Genomic DNA, 26,667 nt, shown 5'->3' on the forward strand with positions numbered 1-26,667 from the left:
GGCCTTTGTCAACATATGAGACCTATAGAAAAAACATTGCCTCAATCAGTTTTTGACAGATACAAAATATCAATTTGTACACCATACAGTACATTCAGCATTAATTCGATAGGGCATATCCAATTTATACGCATTAGTTTGTTGGGAAATTCCAACTGTCTGACATGAGAAAACTCAGGCCCTGAACATCTGAAGGGACTTCAAAATGGCAGCCTCCGGGAGTTAGGCACCTCTGATTCAGAGGGGTTGGGTTAAATGCGGAAGACACATTTCAGTTGAATGCATTTAGTTGTACATCTGACAAGGTTTTCCTTTCCTCGCACAGGCCCAGCAGTATTGGAGGTCCCACTCAAACACTACACTGAATTCATGGTACAGTACATGCTCTTACTTATCAGTACATCTCAGTACAGGTTCTCAGTAACACTATATTGGATAGCCCACTACAGACTGTATCTCAAGATATTGAACTATCCAAAGTTTCATTTATACAGTGTCAAATGAGGCATGTTATACTGCAGCCAAGTTTACAGGTGGGGTAGATGGTGAATAGTTGCATGCCATTGCAGCTGCAGTTCACACATATTGTCACGCCCTGGCTCTGGGGACTATGTTATGTTGAGCCAGGGTGTGTAAGTCTATGTTTAATTTTCTATGTTGGGCTGAGTGACTCCCAATCAGAGGCAACGAGTGTCAGCTGGGTGTCTCTGATTGGGAGCCATATTTAACTGTTTGTCTTGCACTTTGTGTTTTGTGGTTTCTTGTTCCTTTTGGTTTGTGTATCAAAGGACTTCACGTTTCGTTCTTTGTTTTGATCGTGTGATCTAGTCATTAAATATAAATATGTTCACCCGCAACGCTGCGCCTTGGTCCTCTCTGTTCGACGATCGTGACAGAAGAAACCACCTTAACCAGACCAAGCAGCGTGTTCAGGAGCCATCGCTGGCAGATCTCCGTGGCAACCTAGACTGGATCAAGCAGCGTGACGAGGAGAGAGGATGGACGTGGGAGGAGATGATTGCGAGTCTGGCAAGAGGGAGGAGAGACCCCCAGGAAATGTTTAGGGGGGGGCTCACGACGTCGGGCCAGCAGGTGTACGGGTTAGAGCGGTGCAAAGCGTTGGCAGAGAAGGCCGCCAGGTTAGGGGGGCCACTGGGCACAGAGGAGAGGGAAAGTGTGGAGGCACGGCGAGAGGTACTGGGGTGTGTTACCAGTCCGGTCCGGCCCGTTCCTGATCCCTGCGTGGGGCCAGTGGTGTGTGTCCCCAGTACGGTCCGGCCTGTTCCTGCCATTCCCACCAAGTCAGTGGTGCGCGTCGTCAGCCCAGCCCGGCCTGTTCCTGCCATTCCCACCAAGTCAGTGGTGCGCGTCGTCAGCCCGGCCCGGCCTGTTCCTGCCATTCCCACCAAGTCAGTGGTGCGCGTCGTCAGCCCAGCCCGGCCTGTTCCTGCCATTCCCACCAAGTCAGTGGTGTGCGTCGACAGCCCAGCCCGGCCTGTCCCTGCTCCACGCACAAAGCCTACGGTGTGCGTCGACAGCCCAGCCCGGCCCGTTCCTGCTCTCCGCACCAAGTCTGTGGTGCGCGTCGCCAGCCCAGTCCGGCCCATCCAAGCTTCCCGCACCAAGCCAGTGGTGTGCGTCGTCAGTCCGGCACGGCCCGTTCCTGCTCTCCGCACCAAGTCTGTGGTGTGCGTCGCCAGCCCAGTCCGGCCCATCCAAGCTTCCCGCACCAAGCCAGTGGTGTGCGTCGTCAGCCCTGTCCGGCCCGTTCCTGCTCTCCGCACCAAGTCTGTGGTGCGCGTCGCCAGCCCGGTCCGGCCCGTCCAAGCTCCCCGCACCGGGTCAGTGGTGCGCGTCGTCAGCCCGGTCCGGCTCATTCCTGCTCCCCGCACCAAGTCAGGGGTGCGCTTCGTCAGCCCGGTCCGGCCCGTTCCTCCTCCACGCATCAAGCCAGGGGTGTGCGTCGTCAGTCCAGCACAACCCGTGCCTGGGTCATGTCCGGAGCCGGATCCGCCGCCGAGGCGGAGTGCCCACCCGGTCCCTCCCCTGTTGTGGTTGTTTGGCGCGGCCGGAGTCCGCGCCTTTGGGGGGGGGGTACTGTCACGCCCTGGCTCTGGGGACTATGTTATGTTGAGCCAGGGTGTGTAAGTCTATGTTTAATTTTCTATGTTGGGCTGAGTGACTCCCAATCAGAGGCAACGAGTGTCAGCTGGGTGTCTCTGATTGGGAGCCATATTTAACTGTTTGTCTTGCACTTTGTGTTTTGTGGTTTCTTGTTCCTTTTGGTTTGTGTATCAAAGGACTTCACGTTTCGTTCTTTGTTTTGATCGTGTGATCTAGTCATTAAATATAAATATGTTCACCCGCAACGCTGCGCCTTGGTCCTCTCTGTTCGACGATCGTGACACATATTATGTCAGATGTATAGTTTTCATGTTACAGTGGTGGATACAGCTGTTTCAACGTGGTGAAACCTTACCAGGCTGGATACTACATAATTCATCCAGAGTTTGTGTCTGAGTGCCTACGCTGAAATGTGTTTAACCACATGTTCAATAAACAGATTTATCTGACATCTTCTGCCATGTGTGTTTATCTTGACAGCTGATTCATTTATTGCATTATTCGTGACTCATGTATACAGTAAAGTAAAATATCCTGAAATTCAAGTTATTGAAATGGAAATAAAGGCAGAATGTTTCAACAGGCAGTCTGATTCTGCTGTGCTGTTCCACCACCAAGTGGCAAACAGAGAGTATTGTAGTAGTGAGCTCATACCAAGAGAATACTGACTTGGGCTGGAGTTGAGTTCCATCAGACCTGCTCTGTGGTTTCCATTTAATTGACTTGATTAATTATACAGAAAACTACATTGCAGTCGATTATGTTGAAGTAATTGAAAATTACCCCATATGGAAAAGATATAGAAGGATTTTACAAGATTCCTGTATGTTCTACCTGGAATTTACATACATATGACAGCAAATACATATACAAGATTTATAGAAGGTTCTTGTAATATCTGACTTATATGGCTGGGTAACATTTAGACAAAACGGAAATGTTGCATGCATTGTATAAAAAACATACAAGAGACAAAGCTAAACCTTCTAAGGTCTCACACACCGTGTGTACAAAACATTCAGACCACCTTCCTAATATTGAATTGCACCCCATTTCACCCTCAGAACAGCCTCAATTCATCGGGGCATAGACTCTACAAGGTGTTGAAAGTGTTCCACAGGGATGCTGGCCCATGTTGACTCCAATGCTACCCACAGTTGTGTCAAGTTGGCTGGATGTCCATGGGGTGGTGGAGCATTCTTGATACAGGAGGAGGAGGAGCAGGTGAGGAATGGGGAAAGCAGAAGGAGGGGAGGAGGAGGAAAGGAGGAAAGGAAGAGGATGAAGAGACGAGGAGAAGGAGGAGGAGGGGGAGGAGAGGAGGAGGAGGGGAAAAGAAGGGGAGGATGAGGGGGAGGAGGAGGAGGGCAAGAAGGAGGGGGAGGGGAGGAGGAGGAATGACTTCGATAGCAGAAGTGAATCTATTTCATTATTAAGTGGGGATCCCTCAACAATCACTCTCAAGATAGCACATTGGTAGTAGTCAGTGACAAGTTCTCATTTACAACTGTGACCTGGCCAAGATAAAGCAAAGCAGTGCGGAAAAAACAACAACAACACATAGTTACATATGGAATAAACAAAACGTACAGTCAATAACACAATAGAAAATCTATGTACAGTGTGTGCAAATGTAGTAAGTTATGGAGGTAAGGCAATAAATAGGCCATAGTGCAAAATAATTACAATTATAATTTAGTATTAACACTGGAGTGATAGATGTGCAGAAGATGATGTGCAAATAGAGATACTGGGGTGCAAATGAGCAAAATAAATAACAATGTAAATAACAATATGGGGATGAGGTAGTTGGGTGGGCTAATTACAGATGGGCTGTGTACAGGTGCAGTGATCGGTAAGCTGCTCTGACAACTGATGCTTAAAGATAGTGAGGGAGATAAGTGTCTCCAGCTTCAGAGAGGTGTTGGCTTTGGGGATGACCAGTGATATATACCTGTTGAAACGCATACTACGGGTGGGTGTTGCTATGGTGACCAATGAGCTAAGATAAGGCGGGGATTTACCTAGAAGGGATTTATAGATGACCTGGAGCCAGTGGGTTTGGCGACGAATATGTAGTGAGGGCCAGCCAACGAGAGCGTACAGGTCACAATGGTGGGTAGTATATGGGGCTTTGGTGACAAAACGGATGGCACTGTGATAGACTACTTCCAATTTGCTGAGTAGAGAGTTGGAAGCTATTTTGTAAATGACATCGCTGAAGTCAAGGATCGGTAGGATAGTCAGTTTTACGAGGGCATGTTTAGCAGCATGAGTGAAGGAGGCTTTGTTGCGAAATAGGAAGCCGATTCTAGATTTAACTTTGGATTGGAGATGCTTAATGTGAGTCTGGAAGGAGAGTTTACAGTCTAACCAGACACCTAGGTATTTGTAGTTGTCCACATATTCTAAGTCAGACCCGCCGAGAGTAGTGATTCTAGTCGGGCAGGCGGGTGCAAGCAGCGTTCGATTGAAGAACATGCATTTGGTTTTACTAGCGTTTAGGAGCAGTTGGAGGCCACGGAAGGAGTGTTGTATGGCATTGAAGCTCGTTTGGAGGTTTGTTAACACAGTGTCCAATGAAGGGCCAGATGTATACAAAATGGTGTTGTCTGCGTAGAGGTGGATGTGAGAGTCACCAGCAGCAAGAGCGACATCATTGATATACACAGAGAATAGAGTCGGCCCGATAATTGAACCCTGTGGCACCCCCATAGAGACTGCCAGAGGTCCAGACAACAGGCCCTCCGATTTGACACATTGAACTCTATCTGAGAAGTAGTTGGTGAACCAGGCGAGGCAGTCATTGGAGAAACCAAGGCTATTTAGTCTGCCAATAAGAATGCGGTGATTGACAGAGTCAAAAGCCTTGGCCAGGTCAATAAAGACGGCTGCACAGTACTGTCTTTTATCGATCGCGGTTATTATATCGTTTAGGACCTTGAGCGTGGCAGAGGTACACCCATGACCAGCTCGGAAACCAGATTGCATAGCGGAGAAGGTACAGTGGGATTCTAAATGGTCGGGGATCTGTTTGTTAACTTGGCTTTCAAATACTTTCGAAAGGCAGGGCAGGATGGATATAGGTCTGTAACAGTTTGGATCTAGAGTGTCACCCCCTTTGAAGAGGGGGATGACCGCGGCAGCTTTCCAATCTCTGGGGATCTCAGATGATACGAAAGAGAGGTTGAACAGGCTGGTGATAGGGGTTGCGACAATTTCCGCGGCTAATTTTAGAAAGAAAGGGTCCAGATTGTCTAGCCCAGCTGATTTGTAGGGGTCCAGATTTTGCAGCTCTTTCAGAACATCAGCTATCTGAATTTGGGTAAAGGAGAAGCTGGGGTGGGGGGTGGGGGGGGGAGGGGTGTGGCATGGGCAAGTTGCAGCGGAGGGTGCAGAGCTGGTGGCTAGGGGTAGCCAGGTGGAAAGCATGGCCAGCCGTAGCAAAATGCTTGTTGAAATTTTCGATTATCGTAGATTTATCGGTAGTGACAGTGTTTCCTAGCCTCAGTGCAGTGGGCAGCTGGGAGGAGGTGCTCTTATTCTCCATGGACTTTACAGTGTTCCAAAACTTTTTGGAGTTAGTGCTACAGGACGCACATTTCTGTTTGAAAAAGTTAGCCTTTGCTTCCCTAACTGATTGTGTATATTGGTTCCTGACTTCCCTGAAAAGTTGCATATCGCGGGGGCTGTTCGATGCCAATGCCGTACGCCACAGGATGTTTTTGTGCTGGTCAATGGCAGTCAAGTCTGGGGTGAACCAGGGGCTATATCTGTTCTTAGTTCTGAATTTTTTGAATGGGGCATGCTTATTTAAGATGGAGAGGAAAGCACTTTTAAAGAACAACCAGGCATCCTCTACTGACGGAATGAGGTCAATATCCATCCAGGATACCCGGGCCAGGTCAATTAGAAAGGACTGCTCGCTGAAGTGTTTTAGGGAGCGTTTGACAGTGATGAGGGGTGGTCGTTTGACCGCGGACCCATTACGGATGCAGGCAATGAGGCAGTGATCGCTGAGATCCTGGTTGAAGACAGCAGAGGTGTATTTAGAGGGTAAATTAGTCAGGACGATATCTATGAGGGTGCCCATGTTAACGGATTTAGGGTTGTATATCTGTATTTCCCAGTCATGTGAAATCCATAGATTAGGGCCTAATGAATTTATTTAAATTGACTGATTTCCTTATATGAACTGTAACTCAGTAAAATATTTGAAATTGTTGCATGTTGCATTATATTTTTCTTCAGTGTACAGTATGTAGGAAATTCACCACAATCATGTCATTCATTGTTTGTCATATAAGGCATATAAGTTAACACATATACTGTACAAATACACTACTGACATATAAGTTCAAATATAAAAAATCTTACCAGATACTAATTAGATTACTTATTTTTTAAATTTTGTATTATTCAAATAATCTCTTCTGCCATAAAATATTCTTATTTGTTTTCCTGATTATTTTTCATACGGGTCACCATTAAAGGCTATGGGAATTATTACAACCTGTATATGTCACGGATTCTGCGAAGGCTGCCCCTCCTCCTTGCTCGGGCAGGCTTCGGCGTTCGTCGTCACCGGAATACTAGCTGCTGCCGATCTATGTTCTGTATTTCTATGTTGCACCTGTTGTCTATTGTTACACACCTGTTGCCCATTATTGTGATCACTCCTTCCCTATTTAACCCAGTGGCTCCCAATGTGTTTTGTGCATGGTTGTTTTTCGTTTCGTGTGTCGTTGGTGAGCGGGTTAGTTCCTCCCTGTGTGGAGGTATTCTGTGTTGTATTCTTTACTTATTTCAGTAAAGTACGTTTCTTAGAGTTCTGTGTCCTGCGCCTGACTTCGATCCACCGCATTACACTGACACTCGTGACAGAACCACGCACCATTTATGGAGTCAGCAGGTACAGCCAGTCAGTCCGAATTGATGGAGGAACGACTTCAATGACGGGAGAGTATCATCCAGGCTCTCGGCACCGCCATGGAGAGGGTGATGAAGACTATGGACCGTTGGGAGAGAGGTGGCCTTTCTACACCTCCTCCAACCACTCTACCACCCATACCACAGTACACCCCTTCGCCACCTGGGCCCAGTGGGATTCGGCTCTCGCTCCCGAGGGCATATGACGGTACACCAGCCGGGTGTCAGGGTTTCCTTCTCCAGGTAGAGCTTTACCTGGCAACCATTCACCCGGCGCCCTCGGGATACGAGAGCGTGTCCGCCCTCATCTCCTGTCTGTCGGGAAGGCGCTCGAGTGGGCCAACGCCGAGTGGGGAGGAATTGACGCTACATTGGTCCGCTACGAGGATTTCACCCGCCGCTTCCGGGCGGTATTCGATCATCCACCGTAGGGGAGAGCGGCGGGCGAGCGTCTGTTCCACCTAAGACAGGAGAGGAGGAGCGCCCAGGATTTTGCGCTGGAGCTCAGGACTTTGGCAGCCAGTGCCGGATGGAATGAGAGGGCCCTGATCGACCACTATCGGTGCAGCCTAAGGGAGGACGTTCGGCGGGAACTGGCCTGCAGGGATACCAATCTCAACCTGGACCAACTGGTGGAGATGTCCATCAGGCTGGATAACCTGTTGGAGACTCGCAGACGTTCTGATCAGGGCCCATTCATTCCAACCACCATGGAGCTCGGAGATGCTGCGCTTAGGGAGACCAGGAGAGGGGCCGTCCCCTGCCCCAACTGTGGCCGCAGAGGACACACTGCGGGTCGGTGCTGGGGAGGGCCCCCAGGGAGTAGAGGCAGTAAGCAGAGCACTCACCCAGAGCTCCCTGTTGGTCAGTTGTGTATAGAGGTTGTGTTTCCGGAGTTTTCTCCTCATTCCCAGCATAAGGCGCTAGTAGATTCAGGCGCAGCTGGGAATTTTATTGATCGTCAATATTCTCATAGTTTAGGGATTCCTACTGTTCGTGTTGATGTGCCCTTCCCTGTCCACGCATTAAATAGTCGCCCGCTAGGGTCAGGTCTAATCAGGGAGGTTCCCGCACCACTCTTAATGAGGACGCAGGGGGATCATGAGGAGAGGATTAGTCTCTATCTGATTGATTCTCCTGCGTATCCTGTGGTGTTGGGACTTCCCTGGTTAACCACTCATGATCCCACTATATCCTGGCAACAGAGGGCTCTCAAGGGATGGTCCAGTCAGTGCTCAGGGAGGTGTGTAGGGGTTTCGTTAGGGGCTACTACGGTGGAGAGTCGAAACCAGGTCTCCACAGTGCACATTCCTTCCGAGTATGCCGATTTGGCTCTCGCCTTCAGTAAAAAGAGGGCGACTATATTACCACCCCATCGTCTGGGGGATTGTGCGATAAATCTCCAGGTAGGCGCTGCACTTCCCTGGAGTCACGTGTATCCTCTGTCACAGGCGGAGAAGACGGCTATGGAAACATATGTCTCCGAATCTCTGAGACAGGGATACATTCGGCCCTCCACTTCACATGTTTCCTCAAGTTTCTTTTTCATGAAGAAGGATGGTGGGTTACGCCCATGCATTAATTACCGTGGGCTTAATCAGATCACTGTCAAGTACAGCTATCCCTTACCTCTGATAGCATGTATGACGGAATCACTGCACGGGGCGCGCTTCTTCACGAAATTGGATCTCAGGAGCGCGTACAATCTGGTGCGTATTCGGGAGGGAGATGAGTGGAAGATGGCTTTCAGCACCACCTCAGGACACTATGAGTACCTCGTCATGCCATACGGGTTGATGAATGCTCCATCAGTCTTCCAAGCCTTTGTCGATGAGATTTTCAGGGATCTGCACGGACAGGGTGTAGTGGTGTATATTGATGACATTCTCATATACTCCGCTACACAGGCCGAGCATGTGTCCCTGGTGCGTAAAGTACTTGGATGACTGTTGAAGCATGACCTGTATGCCAAGGCGGAGAAATGCCTGTTCTTTCAGGAGTCCATCTCCTTCCTAGGGTACCACATGTCTGGGGTGAAGATGGAGAGTGACCGCATTTCGGCCGTGCGTAATTGGCCGACTCCAACCACGGTGAAGGAGGTGCAGCAATTTTTGGGATTTGCCAATTACTACCGGAGGTTTATCCGGGGCTTTGGTCAGGTAGTGGCTCCCATTACCTCATTGCTGAAGGGGGGACCGGTGCGTCTGTGGTGGTCAGCTGAGGCAGACAGGGCGTTCAATCATCTGAAGAACCTGTTTACCTCGGCTCCAGTGCTGGCTCATCCGGATCCCTCCTTGGCTTTCACGGTTGAGGTGGACGCGTCGGAGGCTGGGATAGGTGCTGTCCTTTCCCAGCGCTAGTAGATTCAGGCACTCGGTGGAGCTCGTGTATTGTGTATCGATGGGAGTATTTTTCCTGTGTGCCTTGTATTTTCCAGTGCGCCTGTTTTGTGCCCTGGAGTGTGTTTGACGCATTTCTGCGTAAACCTGTATTTTGCGGATTAAAGCCTGTAATTCTGTGATTTACCCTCCTGCGCCTGACTCCTTCATCACCACCTCATCACAGAATCACCCACCCGCTATGGAGTCAGCGGGAGAGTCATGCCTGGAGTCGTGGAACGGGTCCAGGAGCATTCAACTATGCTAGCCAGCTTGGGTGAAGCGATGGGTCGGCTTCTTCAGGTCGTCCAACGCCTGGAGAGGAGAGAGCCCGATCCTTCGAGACCAGCTGGTCAACCGGATCCTGCCACCTACACCCCAGCACCCGGAGGGATCCAGATATCCCGACCACGGGAGTTCGACGGGACAGCGGAGCTGTGCCAAGGATTCCGTCTCCAACTGGAGCTCTACTTCTCAAGCATCCAACCGGTTCCATCGGAGCGGGAGAAGGTGTCCGCCCTCGTCTCCTGCCTCTCGGGGAAAGCCCTGGAGTGGGCCAACGTGATGTGGAATGAAGGAGGAGCCGCGTTGGAGAACTATGGGGAGTTCGCTCGCCTCTTCCGGGCGGTCTTCGATCACCCGCCCGAGGGTCGAGAGGCGGGCGAGCGGCTGGTCCACCTGAGGCAGGGGACGAGGACTGCGCAGGACTTCGCATTGGAGTTTTGGACGCTGGCAGCGGGGTCCGGGTGGAACGAGCGGGCCCTGATCGACCATTTCCGGTGCCATCTGCGGGAGGACGTCCGACGGGAGCTACCCTGCCGAGACACCATGGTGTCCTTCAACAAACTGGTGGACATGGCCATTCGTTTAGACAACCTGCTGGCAGCCAGAGGACGTCCTGGTAGGGGTCTTCCCGTTTCCACCCCGGACGACTCGGATCCTGAGCCGATGGAGCTGGATGGAGCTGCCGGCCGAGAGAGCGGAGGAGGACAGCGACAGTGCCACTCTGGTGGCACGAAGGGACAATACACCACACGTCGTAGTCAACGTTATTTTGGGCCGGGAGGCGGCAGGCAGGGCACTCTCGCATCACCCCAGGTATCGAACACCCACACTCGTTCAGAGCCCTCTGCTGCGCACTGTAAAATACACATCTCCTTTCCTGAGCACATGGTAGTTCCCCAGTGTAAGGCGCTAGTCGCTTCAGGCGCAGCTGAGAACTTTATGGACAGGGCACACCGTATAGGCATTCCATTGAGTCCCCTATCTATACCACGCCCCATCAGAGCACTTGATAGTCGACCATTAGGGTCCGGGTTGGTTAAGGAAGTTACTGCACCAGTCACCATGATTACCCAGGAGACTCATTGTGAGCAGGTTACTTTTTCCATTATTGAGTCTCCTGCTTTCCCTGTGGTATTAGGTATCCCTTGGCTATCACTCCACAACCCCACCTTCTCATGGCCGCAGAGGGTTCTCACGGGGTGGTCGCGAGAGTGTCAGGGTAGGCGTCTAGGTGTTTCCGTTGGTGCAACCCACGGTGGAAAATCCAGACAGTACCTCCACCGTGCGCATTCCCCCTGAATACCTCGATCTGGTGCAAGCGTTCTCTAAAACGCAGGCGACTAAATTACCACCTCATCGGGTGGGGGATTGCGCGATAAACCTCCGGGTAGACGCTGTACCTCGCAGGTCATATATACCCCCTGTCACAGGCTGAAACGGTGGCTATGGAAACAAATGTCACTGAGTTCCTGCTCCACTTCACCCACCTCCTCGAGTTTCTTCTTTGTGAAGTAGAAGGACTGAGTTCTGCGCCCGTGCATTGATTATCGACCACTGAACAGGGAGACGATAAGATTGTTTTATCCTCTCCCCCTCATTCCTTCAGTGATTGAATCAATGCATGGGGCGTGCTTCTTCACCAAATTAGATCTCAGGAGTGCGTACAACCTGGTGCGTATCCGAGAGGGAGATGAGTGGAAGACAGCTCCCTCAGTTTTCCAGTCCTTTGTGAACGAGGTGTTTCGGGACATGCTTGGTCGTGGTGTAGTGGTCTACATCGATGACATCCTGGTGTATTCCGCTACACGCGCCGAGCATGTGTCCCTGGTTTGCAAGGTGCTGGCCCGACTGTTGGAAAATGACCTTTATGCCAAGGCAGAGAAGTGTATGTTTTTTCCAGCAGTCCGTCTCCTTCCTTGAATACCGCATTTCCACCTCAGGTGTGGAGATGGAGGGAGATCGCATTTCAACCGTGTGTAATTGGCTGACTCCAACCACGGTTAAGGAGGTGCAGCGCTTCCTTGGCTTTACCAACTACTATCGGAGGTTTATCCGGGTCTGTTCACCTCAGCCCCAGTACTGGCCCATCCTGATTCATCACTACCGTTCGTAGTGGAGGTGGATACGTCCGAGGTTGGGATAGGAGCTGTCCTGTCTCAACGCTCGGGTACGCCACCCAAGCTCCGCCCCTGTGCGTTCTTCTCGAAGAAACTCAGCCCGGCGTAGCAGAACTACGCCGTTGGTGATCGGGAGCTATTGGCTGTTGTCTGAGCTTTGACCGTGTGGAGGCATTGGCTCGAGGGGGCAAAACACACTTTCCTCGTCTGGACAGACCATCGTAACCTGGAGTACATCCGGGCAGCGAGGAGGCTGAATCCTCGCCAGGCCAGGTGGGCCCTATTCTTCACCCGGTTTGATTTCACTCTATTATTCATCCTGGGTACGAAGAATGTGAAGGCAGACGCGCTGTCCCGGCTGTATGACACAGAGGAGAGGCCCAGCGACAACACTCCCATACTGCCGGCCTCCTGCATTGTGGTGCCGGTAGTATGGGTGATGAACGCGGACAACACTTACTTTGGTCCCAGCTCTCTGCAGGTCATTCACTAGGTCCCCCCGTGTGGTTCTGGGATTTTTGCTCACCGTTCTTGTGATCATTTTGACCCCACGGGGTGAGATCTTGCGTGGCGCCCCAGATCGAGGGAGATTATCAGTGGTCTTGTATGTCTTCCATTTCCTAATAATTGCTCCCACAGTTGATTTCTTCAAACCAAGCTGCTTACCTATTGCAGATTCAGTCTTCCCAGCCTGGTGCAGGTCTACAATGTTGTTTCTGGTGTCCTTTGACAGCTCTTTGGTCTTGGCCATAGTGGAGTTTGGAGTGTGACTGTTTGAGGTTGTGGACAGGTGTCTTTTATACTGATAACAAGTTCAAACAGGTGCCATTAATACAGGTAACGAGTGGAGGACAGAGGAGCCTCTTAAAGAAGAAGTTACAGGTCTGTGAGAGCCAGAAATCTTGCTTGTTTGTAGGTGACCAAATACTTATTTTCCACCATAATTAGCAAATAAATTCATAAAAAAATCCTACAATGTGATTTTCTGGATTTTTTTTCTCTCAATTTGTCTGTCATAGTTGACGTGTACCTATGATGAAAATTACAGGCCTCTCTCATCTTTTTAAGTGGGAGAACTTGCACAATTGGTGGCTGACTAAATACTTTTTTTCCCCACTGTATATAGAGTACCAGTCAAAAGTTTGGACACACCTACTCATTCAAGGGTTTTCTTTATTTTTACTATTTTCTACATTGTAGAATAATAGTGAAGACATTAAAACTATGAAATAACACATATGGAATCATGTAGTAACCAAATAAGTGTTAAACAAATCAAAATATATTTTATATTTGAGATTCTTCAAATAGCCACCTTTTGCCTTGATGACAGCTTTGCACACTCTTGGCATTCTCTCAACCAGCTTCACCTTGAATGCTTTTCCAACAGTCTTGAAGGAGTTCCCACATATGCTGAGCACATGTTGGCTGCTTTTCCTTCACTCTGCCATCCGACTCATCCCAAACCATCTCAATTGGGTTGAGGTCGGGGGATTGTGGAGGCCAGATCATCTGATGCAGCACTCCATCACTCTCCTTCTTGGTAAAATAGCCCTTACACAGCCTGGAGGTGTGTTGGGTCATTGTCCTGTTGAAAAAGAAATGATAGTCCCACACGCCTAAACCAGATGGGATGGCTTATCGCTGCAGAATGCTGTGGTAGCCATGCTGGTTAAGTGTGCCTTGAATTCTAAATAAATCACAGACAGTGTCACCAGCAAAGCACCCCCACACCATAACACCTCCTCCTCCATGCTTTACGGTTGGAACTACACATGCGGAGATCATCCGTTCACCCACACCACGTCTCACAAAGAAACGGCGGTTGGAACCAAAACTCTCAAATTTGGACTCCAGACCATAGGACAAATTTCCACCGGTCTAATGGCTATTGCTCGTGTTTCTTGGCCCAAGCAGGTCTCTTCTTCTTATTGGTGTCCTTTAGTAGTGGTTTCTTTGCATTAATTCGACCATGAAGGCCTGATTCACACAGTCTCCTCTGAACAGTTGATGTTGAGATGTGTCTGTTACTTGAACTCCGTAAAGCATTTATTTGGGCTGCAATTTTTGAGGCTGGTAACTCTAATGAACTTATCCTCTGCAGCAGAGGTTACTCTGGGTCTTCCATTCCTGTGGCGGTTCTCATGAGAGCCAGTTTCATCATAGCGCTTGATGGTTTTTGCGACTGCACTTGAAGAAACGTTCAATGTTCTTGAAATGTTCCGAATTGACTAACCTTCATGTCTTACAGTAATGATGGACTGTCATTTCTGTTTGCTTATTTGAGCTGTTCGTCATAATAATGATTTGGTCTTTTACCAAATAGGGCTATCTTCTGTATACCATGTAGAAAATAGTAAAAATAAAGAAAACCCTTGAATGAGTAGGTGTGTCCAAACTTTTGACTGGTATTGTATATTTCCATCAGGCCTGTCATGACACTTGCATAAAAAGGTTGGATGGGAACCTGGTTACTGATGTTTGGCTTTGATGTGATGTGATTGGTGTGAAGACAAATCCAAACTGGCTTCCCTTTACACTTTTTTGGGGTGTGCCAGTTGAGCTCACTCAGTTTAGCTCAAACTGATTGCTTATTATTTTATTATTTTTTATCAAGGGACGCCAAATGCTCACTGGCTTCCCTTGCATTCAATGCTACCACCGGAAATAATATCATTCTCTTTTTGACCAGACAGCATTAGATAGATGGGCTACACATACAGAGACAGAGGGGCGCTGTTTCGCTCGGATGCTTTCTCCTCTTACCAAATTGAAGGAAAATTATTAAACACAAATCAGGTTTCCATCCAAACTTTTTATGAGAGTAAAAAAATGTAATGACAGGTCTGATGGAAACAAAACATTTGTCGGGAAACTTTCCAAATGTTGACAAAACTAAATACGCAAGACAAGGTGGGATCTTTTCGTGTCAGTACAATTTATTATGCGAGAAATATCAGTGGAAACACTTTTATGGGTAAATATTTATATAATAACCATCACATTGAAGTAAATTTGGGAGTCACACGATGACATGTTGTGTGGTCCTCCCACTATGACTCATCGGGAAAGCATACATTTTATTAGGCTTCAGATGAAAGTTATGATGAACTTCACAGGGTGGTGAAAGTGCAACGTGAGGAGCTTGATGCTCCTTTCCAATAAATATTGAGGGTCTTATTCTGGTGACGTGATCACCGATTCTTGGCTGCCGTTTGACAGAAATAATCTCGCTCTTTTGTCCATAATAATCTCATCACATAGGCTATACCCGCACTGTATCTGCGAGCTGTTGGCTAGAACCATGTGCCAATACCAGAGTAGGCACACTCGCTATATAACGCAACAACACATTTTGTGAGAAAACCATCAGTAGAGTTTAATGTGATGGAAACCCATTTAACTAGAATGTTTTATTCGGTACATGGGAATTTAACCGCAAAATATATTTTTATGTGTCTTACGTCATCACGCATAGCCTTTTATCCCCAACAAGTCAATTTGATGGAAACACATGTCAAACATTGGAATGGATGATGAGTGTAGGTTGGATAAGGATGTGTTTCTTGTTGGGCTGCGTTTTTTGAATAAGGATGTATATCTGGGAAACCCGTTTGAGGTATCGAAGAAGGTGAAGCATGTGTTGGGAAAAGTGGAATCAATCAGAGTGACCAGGAGTGGGCTTCTGCTGGTTAATTGTGTCACTGAAGAGCAGAAGAAGAAGGCATTGGGAATCACAAGAATGTCAAATTCCGAAGTATTATACTTTGAACTGCGGAGTAGAGCACCTGTTAAAAGAGTCATAGCCGGTTGTCAATGGAAGTAGATATTGAATTCTTCAAGAGAATCCAAGATGTGGTTGGTGCCCGTCATCTGAACCGCATGGTGAAAAGGAAGCAAGTCTATTGGTTCTTTTGTTTTTTTGATAAAGAGCACATCCCCACTCATGTGAAGTTAGGTTATGTAAAGTATGCAGTAAGAGCATTTGTCCACAAGCCACTACAACGCAATAACTGTAAAGGATTTGGCCATGTTGCAAATGTTTGCAGACAAGAAGGAGTATATTGAAGCTCAGAGTGAAGAAGGTCAGTGTTGCAACTGTGGTGAGGATCATGATCCAGAGTTCTTGGAGTGCCCTGTAAGGGTGAATGAGGTCAAGGTGGCAAAAGTAAGGGCAGGTTATAGAATCTCCTATGGGCAATCGAAAGAATTGTGGCGCTAGTGTTGATGATATGGTAGTGGATACGCCCAAATATTAGTGAATGTTTGTCAAACTATTGAACCGGCAGAAAAGTTCTTGCGCCTGAAATAATTCTCAGTGGAAGACCTGCAAGGGGTACTGGCGACAGAAGAAGTACCACCCTCCCAGGCTCCTGAGCTTGTGTAGGGATCTGATTGGACTTTGTGATTTTAACAGAAGAAGTCAAATGAATTTTGGTTTGTTTTTTGCCCATATTGTTTTTATGCCGATTTTAGAATATTTGCATGAAAATCTGTCGCCAATTGGATGGAAATTTAGCTATTGAGAGACGAAAACCTAAATGATTTTTTTTTTAATGTGGGGGGAGGGGATCCTGGCTTCCCTTGGCATTCATGAATACAAGTCACTGCGAATTCAATATCTTCGATAGCATTTTGATGTCAGTGTTTCACAAACGCTGTTACAATTCGCCCATTACCCGACGTTTGAATGAATGGTTAAATCAGTTTAGTACACGTTTAGACGTCGTTCATAAATGTCACCACTGAAACTACATTTCCCATGCTCGGGAGGAGCCTTGTTTTTGTGAGCGCACGCAATTCGACCAGAGACGCGATACAACCATACCCCTCCCGAGCATGGGGAACTATGCCAGCCAAGTTGTGTGTGCTGGGAAGAGGATATTTCGCTACCCAGAACGGTGAGTATTATTGCAGTGCATTTTCCTATCAAACACCCATTATATTAATGATATTATACAGATATTTTTTGTTTGTTTTAGTTGTAAGATAGCTACTTAGCACTGTCGATGACTGCCCTGCGTACTGTGTCAAACTCTTCAAGTTGCGTAACGGTTTATGCCTGGCTGGAGCGATAAAGAAATATATCATGGGTACTACAAAGTTGACTAGTTGGGTTGAGGTTTGTATGGTAAGATACATTTTCTTCACTCAATTAATAAATGGACATTTTATATTTAGTATTGGGTTACTAAAATAAACACACACAATTCCTTGCTGTTATATCTTGTGAAACATTCGCGCTTCGTGTCAGCACTTTGTTTATTTCACACAGACATTTGCACAAGCCTAGCTGATAGCAAATCAGCTGAAATGACAACTAGTAGGCCTAACCTTCACAGACCATTGACCAAAAAACATTACTTCATGCATTTTTTTGTTATCACCTTGGCTAGCACATGTAATTGTATGCTATGTTGTGACTGGCAGCCACATCCTGTTAATGTTAAATCCATTGCTTACCCTTCAAGATTGGTTGGTGTTCCCGTTGAGGTTAAAATCTATAGCAAGGCTGGTTGAACACAGAATTAGACCATTCGATTGCTAATTAACTACAATTATCGACCCCCCCCCCTCCCCCCTCCCCCCTCCCTCCCCCCCTCCCTCCCCCCTCCCTCCCTCCCTCCCCCCTCCCTCCCTCCCTCCCCCCTCCCTCCCTCCCCCCCTCCCTCCCTCCCCCCTCCCTCCACCATTCCCTCTCTAACATCAGCCATGTAATTACCCAGAAACACCCTGTCTGCTTAGTTTTGGCCTACCTGGGAAGACCCTTGAGGTTTTGTCTGTTTGAAGCTTCTGTGTGTTTACATATGAGTCGGCACATTGCCAAGCTCTTAGCCCCTGGTTTGATAATGATTCCCACCTACCCCATGGCTGAGTGGAGTTGTTGCTTTGGTTACACATTTCCCTTAAGTTGCACTAATGTGGGCAAAGGTTCCATGATTACCATTATATTGACTTAGTGGGACAGGATGTTTTGTATGTGTGCCTCTCATTGGCTTTGGTGGGGTTTTAGAACAAAAGACCCAGAGTAGGCCTGAATTCGCCCTGCATCGACTCCAAAATCTACCTGCTTACATACAAATTAGGTCTGTGTTTGAACCAAACAAACATTTTGGTATTGCTGCAGGGCAAACTCCTATAGTGATTGTAGAGATAGTGAATATATTCTCTTCTTTACGTTTTCTTTTTTATTTCAAACAATGGGTGAGTGGTTTATTTATAGAGGGGGTCAGCAGCAAGTAAACTCTCTCCCTCCCTCCCCCTCTGTGATTTTAGATCTGAAGAACTGCTAGGGTGAACTTTGACTTGAGACGTTTGATCTAAAAGCCGGTTATCTTTCTTTTCATTCAGGCAGGTAAACAGATGAAAAGAGTGGGGGAAGAGAGCAACGTCTACTGAAGAAATAACCAAGACAAATTTCCTCAGCAGTCTGCAAGGCCATGCCTCATACAAGTCTCTGCATATAGAAGGAAGAACTGTGTGTTGTGACTGTGGTGTATCAATCAGGGGACTCCTGCTTTACTTTAAAGACACTTTCACCAATTTAAGGGATTCCTTACAACCCATTTCACTGGGGGACTGTTGAACAATAACCACAATGTACCAAGTGGTACCAGGAGGTGCAGGGGGCACAGTTACCAACGCTACACCCATCAAACAGAAACTGAAAAGGGACGCTCGGCCCTTAGTTGTAGCAAGTGTCTTAGGCTTGGTGCTGGTGATTGCTGCGGTAACCGCATGGTGCTATTACATTGGTTCTCTGCGCAAGGCTGAACTGCTCAAGACAGAACTTCTGGACCTCAACAAGGATGGCTACATCATTCGCAACCAGGCAGGGGCTATTGTCTTCAGGATGTCTTTCAGGTTTGTAATTTGCTTCAGAATAGGACAGCATAAATCAGTATTCATTAACCAACAGTTACTATTACTCATTGTGGAAAGTGTGTTAGCTGTGATTGAGAATTTATTCTAGTATATACCCGTATCCAATTCAGAAACATTCATCTACTGGGGAATAGAAAGCAGGCTTGCCCCCTAATCTGGTACAGTACCCCTTTAAAAAGAATCAAACTAGTCATGATTTGATCTGAAAAACAATTATAAGCTTAATCAAGTAATTACATTTTAAAGTGCCAAATGTAATCATAAGTCAACTGCTCTAACATGAATATAGCCTGAGACTTGAATGCAAAGAAATGTGATGTAACTGATCATTCTTCTCTAAATGTTGAATGACAGGTCTGGCACCCTGGACTTAGACTCATGTTCTAAGGAGGGGGAGATACTGAGCTGTGGGCGCACCAGTGATCGGAAACTCAAGTTTTTCATCCAGACAGTATTCGACAATACAGTCCAATGCTACCGTGTGCGTTGGGAAGAATTGGTTCCCAGCCTGCCCGTGGAGCACGCCATGACCTACAACGTCTCGCACTGGTATGGTGGAGCCGAGACTGCCATACAGCATTGGCCTATCGCCATCTCCGGGCAGCAGGCACCCAAACCCTTTGTCACCAGTGATATCTACTCCAATCGAAACGGCTTTGGGGGCATCTTGGAACGTTACTGGCTCTCATCCAATGCCACGGCCATTAAGATCAACGACTCTGTGCCCTTTCATCTGGGCTGGAACGACACAGAGAAGACCATGTACTTCCAGGCAAGGTACCATGACACCCCCTACAAGCCAAATCCTGGTGAGGCACCTTGTGCTGAACTCAGCTACAGAGTCTGTGTGGGCTTGGACGTCACATCCATTCATAAGTACATGGTGCGCAGATACTTCAACAAGCCCAACAAGGTGCCTTCCAAAGCCATGTTCCGCCATCCGATCTGGTCCACGTGGGCACTACACAAGACTGACATAGACCAAGATAAACTTTTGAAGTTTGCAGCCAACATCCGCAAGCATGGCTTCAACTGTAGCCACCTGGAGCTGGACGATCGCTACACAAACCGCTATGGGGAATTTGATTTCGACTTGGCCAAGTTTCCCAACGCTACGGCCATGTTCCAGAAGCTCAAAGCAGACGGTTTTCTGGTCTCTCTCTGGACACACCCTTTTGTCAACTATGACTCTGAGAATTTTCACACCTGTGTGGAAAGAGGGCTTTTTGTCCGAGAACCTACAGGTCGTCTTCCGGCATTGGTAAGCTGGTGGAACGGCATCGGGGGCATTCTAGACTTTACCAACCCAGAGGCCCGTGATTGGTTCGCCTCACACCTGCGGTCCTTACGATCCAAGTACGGGGTGTCCTCCTTCAAGCTGGACGCAGGCGAGACAAACTACCTGCCCTGGCAATTCAGCACAAAGACACCCCTTCGCGACCCTAGCACGTTTACCCGTCGCTACACCGAGATGGCTATTCCTTACAATGAGCGGGCCGAGCTGCGTTCAGGCTACCAGTCCCAGAACATCTCCTGCTTCTTCAGGCCCATTGACCGGGACTCTGTTTGGGGCTACGAGCTAGGCCTCAAGTCCCTTATTCCCACCGTGCTTACCATCAGCATTCTCGGCTACCAGTTCATCCTACCGGACATGATCGGTGGCAACGCATATCTGAACCGCACTGATGGCGAACGCACTTTACCAGACCGTGAGCTCTACATCCGCTGGCTGGAGCTGTCTGCTTTTATGCCCTCCATGCAGTTCTCCATCCCCCCCTGGGAGTACGATAACGAGGTGGTGGAGATCGCCCGGAAGTACACTGCTATCCATGAGAGCATAGTGGCCCCACGGGTTCTGGAACTGGCTGGGGAGGTGCTGGACACGGGAGACCCCATCATACGGCCTCTGTGGTGGATCGCCACTGGCGACGAGACCGCTTATAAGATTGACTCCCAGTTCCTGATAGGGGATGACCTCATGGTGGCGCCAGTACTGGAGCCTGGAAAGCAGGAGAGGGACATCTATCTCCCGGCTGGACACTGGCGGAGCTACAAGGGAGAACGGTTTGATATTAAGGAGCCTCTGCACCTTACAGACTACCCAGTAGATCTTGATGAAATTGCTTATTTTGTCTGGGTTTAGTGAAGAAGGCTGGACAGGTTAGGGGCTGCGTGAATTTGTTTATAGTATTTTTTCTGAAGTCAGGCGTCACACCATATTTGTGTTCTTGTAAATTTAGAATCACTATTATTGAAGAATGATCAAGGAGAAAAACCTTTCCTGCATGCTCAAACATGTGCCTTTGCAATAAACCAGGAATGTAGCAGAGAAGCTAGTGGGAAGAGCTATAGGAGGATGGGTTCATTGTAATGGCTGGAATGGAATTAATGGAATGGAGTCAAACATGTCTTTGATGTGTTTACCGTTCCATTTATGCCATTCCAGCCATTACATTGAGCCTGTCCTCCTATAGTTCCTCCCACCAGCCTCCTCTGGAAAGTAGATAAATTATGTATCATGAGAGACATATAACCCAAAAATTTATTCAGCATGACATAACAGTCTCAACTATTAACAGAATAGTCATCGGCTGACATTTTTAAAGGCTGATATTTGAATGCTTTCATGTCTTATTTATGAGTCAACACACTAAGAAGGGAAGATGTATATTGTGACGTGAAAATACCTTGTATACTTACGTATGTTAATGATTTTTTTCTAATTTTGTTTTGCTGATGTTTTTGTTATTACTGTGTCAATGCATTTAACAATAGTGTGTAATTGTTCAATCAGTGGTTGTTCTGTTAAGGTTCTCGCCACTCTGAAACCAAAAGAAGCTGCACATGAGATTCTTCACCTGAAGAGTTTTCTGAGGAAGTTGGATGTCATATTTCCCCTGTTGTGTTCACCTTGTCTGCTTCCCAAATGGCACTCTCAAAAGGACCACAATGAAAATAAGCTTTTAAGCTTTATTGTGTTATCCTGGATGATTTTCTTAAATTGTATGTGGAGGCGCCACCGGCTGCAGCGCCCTTATGTATATATTTAAAAAAAAATGGTCTAACACATTTTATCAATCAATATTCCCTATGTAGTGGTCAAAAGTAGTGCACTATATAGGGAATAGGGTGAGATCTGGGACTAGGACTGTGGCGGTCATGACATTTTGTCAGCCGGTTATTGTCATGCAAAAGCCTGCTGGTCTCACGGTAATTGACCGTTAATTAACATAAACACGTTTAGCATCTCCAAGCCTCCACTCATACAAGCCGCTCAGACATACTGGGACACACTTCTTGACATGGAAGTAGGTGATTAGACATGTATTTTTGAGTGCTTGAAGCTTAATTACTATTCTCAGTCTTGTAGTCTTAAGTGACAAACTATCCATTTACTTTGGTGTCATTCTTGTAATATTATACCCTCGACCTTTGGCTAAATACAGTCTTGACATTTCAGGCTTCATTGAGAGGACTTGAAACAGGTGCTATTCAATTTATGTTTAAGCAGGCAATAATTAAATAATCCAACATGTAAGATGCTATGAGGTCGGAGTGAACTGAACTGTGAACTGGAACCACTGTGTGTAACAGTATATGCCAAATATCCATCCAGACTGTCCTAAATGCCATTTAACAAATACTATAGGTTTTTGTATCCTAATACAAGCAAAAATGTTCAGCATGGCTTATGACGGCATGAATTATACTTCTGACAGATATTTGAATGTCACTATTGTTTGTAATTGTTATATTGCTAAATGTTTTTACTGTTGTTTTGTTAGCCAGTCCTTGGAGACTTTAAAGATTGAACCTGTGTACATGTGATTCACCATGTCGCGGTAATGTCAACTCTTAGGTCACCTAGGGTCATTGTGCTTTTACTGGCAGAAGCTTCTCCATAACATCCCTGCTTATTTTTAGCAGTTCTAAAATCAACTTTTAGTCTAGACCGTCATCATATATTTATTTCTAGCACTATTACCTTACAAGAGTAGATATATGGTCTCCTGAAAGACTTGTTGGAACTAGCCTGTGTTTTCCACTTTTGGTACATACAAAACAAAAACTTCAAGATGCTGAAAGACTTCCCTTTACATTTCAGATTACAGTCTCTTTACCCATGACAGGAGATGTTGTATGCGAGCCAAAAACATGTGAAATAGCAACATAGTTTGCAGGGACTGTCATTGCAGATGAAACCACTGCTTTGGTTCATTTTCATATTAAGTACCTTTATGATATTTTTTTCTAGTGAACAGCATTCAGGCCAAAACCACAATATGCCAGAGGGCGAAGGCTTATCTATGCACGTTCAGCATTATGTGACCTGGAACAGGTAGATGTGTATTAGAGTGACAGATTACATTGTTGTATGTGGGAGAGTTATTGTGAGGGTCTCCCACCACCATAGTCAAGCAGTCTGATTTGCAGTTCTATTTGCTTGCATCACATTGTTCTTCTCCATGAGATGGTGTGAACAGTGAGGACTATGATAAAGCTAGTTTTATAACAATGTGCGTTTCAAAAGAGTAAAAGGAGTAAAGTATCAATGTATGGTTAGTCAGAGATAGGTACACACTGATATAGCAATGAATGTATGACTCATGGCCACAAAGGATGGATTGGGAAAACTTCTCTACTTTTGAATTTTGTTTTTGTTTTTTTTGCTTCTTACAGATTTGTGTGACACTCAATTCCTTTTCCTGTAGGAGGATAGCCTTGGAGATGCCTTTTTTATATTCTCAGTAAATGATGTCAATCAATTTCATTGGGTTTTTTCTTAGCCAGAATCATGCATATACAACACTTTGAAGTGGTTTCTTTCTACACACAACTACAAAAAGCTACTGTGTAATTAAACGTGGTTATGTGGTTACATATTGCTGGTGGAGGTAGGCCTACTGAACTGTGCTATGCTGCCAATTAAGTTAGCTAAGCAGAAACAGACGGGTACCTAGGCTACTATTTTGCATCCCTTGTTGCCAATTTGGCAAAAGATAATGCAAATCAGTAAAGCTACAGAAACATGAGTTTCAGTTTCAGTGAGTTTGTTTCAATTACATAAGTAAGGACATCTTTGGACCTTCGGTAATATCTTGTAGTTTTTTTTTTTTACATTTTGTCATTCAGTATCTTGCTGAACTGTTTTAAAGTTATACACTGCTCAAAAAAATAAAGGGAACACTAAAATAACACATCCTAGATCTGAATGAATGAAATAATCTTATGAAATACTTTTTTCTTTACATAGTTGAATGTGCTGACAACAAAATCACACAAATATTATCAATGGAAATCAAATTTATCAACCCATGGAGGTCTGGATTTGGAGTCACCCTCAAAGTTAAAGTGGAAAACCACACTACAGGCTGATCCAACTTTGATGTAATGTCCTTAAAACAAGTCAAAATGAGGCTCAGTAGTGTGTGTGGCCTCCACATGCCTGTATGACCTCCCTACAACGCCTGGGCATGCTCCTGATGAGGTGGCGGATGGTCTCCTGAGGAATCTCCTCCCAGACCTGGACTAAAGCATCCGCCAACTCCTGGACAGTCTGTGGTGCAACGTGGCGTTGGTGGATGGAGCGAGACATGATGTCCCAGATGTGCTCAATTGGATTCAGGTCTGGGGAACGGGCGGGCCAGTCCATAGCATCAATGCCTTCCTCTTGCAGGAACTGCAGACACACTCCAGCCACATGAGGTCTAGCATTGTCTTGCATTAGGAGGAACCCAGGGCCAACCGCACCAGCATATGGTCTCACAAGGGGTCTGAGGATCTCATCTCGGTACCTAATGGCAGTCAGGCTACCTCTGGCGAGCACATGGAGGGCTGTGCGGCCCCCCAAAGAAATGCCACCCCACACCATGACTGTCCCACCGCCAAACCGGTCATGCTGGAGGATGTTGCAGGCAGCAGAACGTTCTCCACGGCGTCTCCAGACTCTGTCACGTCTGTCACGTGCTCAGTGTGAACCTGCTTTCATCTGTGAAGAGCACAGGGCGCCAGTGGCGAATTTGCCAATCTTGGTGTTCTCTGGCAAATGCCAAACGTCCTGCACGGTGTTGGGCTGTAAGCACAACCCCCACCTGTGGACGTCGGGCCCTCATACCACCCTCATGGAGTCTGTTTCTGACCGTTTGAGCAGACACATGCACATTTGTGGCCTGCTGGAGGTCATTTTGCAGGGCTCTGGCAGTGCTCCTCCTGCTCCTCCTTGCACAAAGGCGGAGGTAGCAGTCCTGCTGCTGGGTTGTTGCCCTCCTACGGCCTCCTCCACGTCTCCTGATGTACTGGCCTGTCTCCTGGTAGCGCCTCCATGCTCTGGACACTACGCTGACAGACACAGCAAACCTTCTTGCCACAGCTCGCATTGATGTGCCATCCTGGATGAGCTGCATTACCTGAGCCACTTGTGTGGGTTGTAGACTCCGTCTCATGCTACCACTAGAGTGAAAGCACCGCCAGCATTCAAAAGTGACCAAAACATCAGCCAGGAAGCATAGGAACTGAGAAGTGGTCTGTGGTCACCACCTGCAAAAACAGTCCTTATTGGGGGTGTCTTGCTAATTGCCTATAATTTCCACCTGTTGTCTATTCCATTTGCACAACCGCATGTGAAATTTATTGTCAATCAGTGTTGCTTCCTAAGTGGACAGTTTGATTTCACAGAAGTGTGATTGACTTGGAGTTACATTGTGTTGTTTAAGTGTTCCCTTTATTTTTTTGAGCAGTGTATATATCCTAATGCTGCATTTCAAGGACCACCAGCAGCTTTGTTGAAAATGCTTACAGACATGGTTGTATTCTTTAATTAAAAAATAAATCAAAAGTATGCTAATGCTTTTATGTTATCATATTGAGAAGGTTTTAATATATACTGAACAAAAATATAAATGCAACATGCAACAATTTCAAAGATTTTACTGAGTCACAGTTCATATAAGGAAATTAGTCAATTTAAATTCATTAATTAGGCCCCAATCTATGGAATTCACATGACTGGGCAGGGGTGCAGCCATGGGTGGGCCTTAGGGCATCGGCCCACTCAATTGGCAGCCAGGCCCACCCACTGGGGAGCCAGGCCCAGCCAATCAGACTGAGTTTTTCCCCCAAAAAATGCTTTATTACAGACAGAAATAGTCCTCAGCTCACTAACATGGGTGTAAACACATTTGAGAGAAATAAGCTTTTTGTACATATGGAACATTTCTGGGATATTTTATTTCAGCTGATGAAACATGGGACCAACACTTTACAAGTTGTGTTTATATTTTTGTTCAGTGTAGTTGCCAAGGGGATGTTCTCCTCACAGGATGACTGTGGTACAGTATTGCCACAGTTGCCTTTCATTGTGACGTTGACATGTCACACTAACTCAGTTTTTGTGATTAGTAGCAACTCCAATTAACCCTGTATTTCTAGGAACAATACGATGGAAGTCATGTTGCCTTTTGTCTTCAATGCATAGCCTGGATTGTGTTAATTAATATGACTAAAATGTACAATGATCATCTTTAATTTGCTGGAATTTTTTTACTGTGTTAATTGTTTTACTCTTATGTTTACCTTGTGGCAAATAATATTAAAATGAATGATTGTCAATTATCTGCCTTTGTATTTGAATGGTACAGTAATACGTGTCCATTCGCCAACAGAATGATCAAACCTCCAACCTTCTGCAACCTTAGAAGAATTGGCCATTAGAAGAAGCAGATTTGTCCACAGTTCACCGTTGAATAAGATCCCCTTAGGGAGACACCTTTGTAGCTTTCAGTGACCCAGCTCATCATGGGCTGATAATGGAAAAGCAATGAAACAATTCTACAGGTTACATGGAGGCTGCCTCGGATCAATACATAATCTCGTAGTTTGGGACTAGAGGGGAGGGCCACGGAGTGAGGGGATGGTGAAGATGGATGGGTAGGGTAACCACAATAAGAGAA

The 26,667-nt window shown here is 46.6% G+C and overlaps 1 protein-coding gene across 3 annotated transcripts; it reads left to right on the top strand.

Annotated features, from left to right (window-relative positions):
• Positions 1 to 16,656: 16,656 nt before the first annotated feature.
• Positions 16,657 to 26,326, top strand: LOC311134141 (myogenesis-regulating glycosidase-like). Of its 3 annotated transcripts, XM_084167736.1 has the most exons (4): positions 16,662 to 16,734; positions 16,816 to 16,964; positions 18,185 to 18,697; positions 19,073 to 26,326. In XM_084167736.1, exons 3-4 carry the CDS (start codon positions 18,432 to 18,434, stop codon positions 20,859 to 20,861), a joined length of 2,055 nt encoding a protein of 684 aa, XP_084023862.1. In that variant the 5' UTR covers positions 16,662 to 16,734; positions 16,816 to 16,964; positions 18,185 to 18,431; the 3' UTR covers positions 20,862 to 26,326. The 3 variants fall into 3 exon arrangements, with proteins under 3 accessions (XP_084023861.1, XP_084023862.1, XP_084023863.1); XM_084167735.1 differs by lacking the exon at positions 16,816 to 16,964 and having other exon boundaries at positions 16,657 to 16,734; XM_084167737.1 differs by lacking the exon at positions 16,816 to 16,964 and having other exon boundaries at positions 16,667 to 16,734; positions 18,189 to 18,697.
• Positions 26,327 to 26,667: the final 341 nt, after the last annotated feature.

Source organism: Coregonus lavaretus (assembly GCF_964263955.1).
Source record: "Coregonus lavaretus genome assembly, chromosome: 8".
NCBI classification, from domain to species: Eukaryota; Metazoa; Chordata; class Actinopteri; order Salmoniformes; family Salmonidae; genus Coregonus; species Coregonus lavaretus.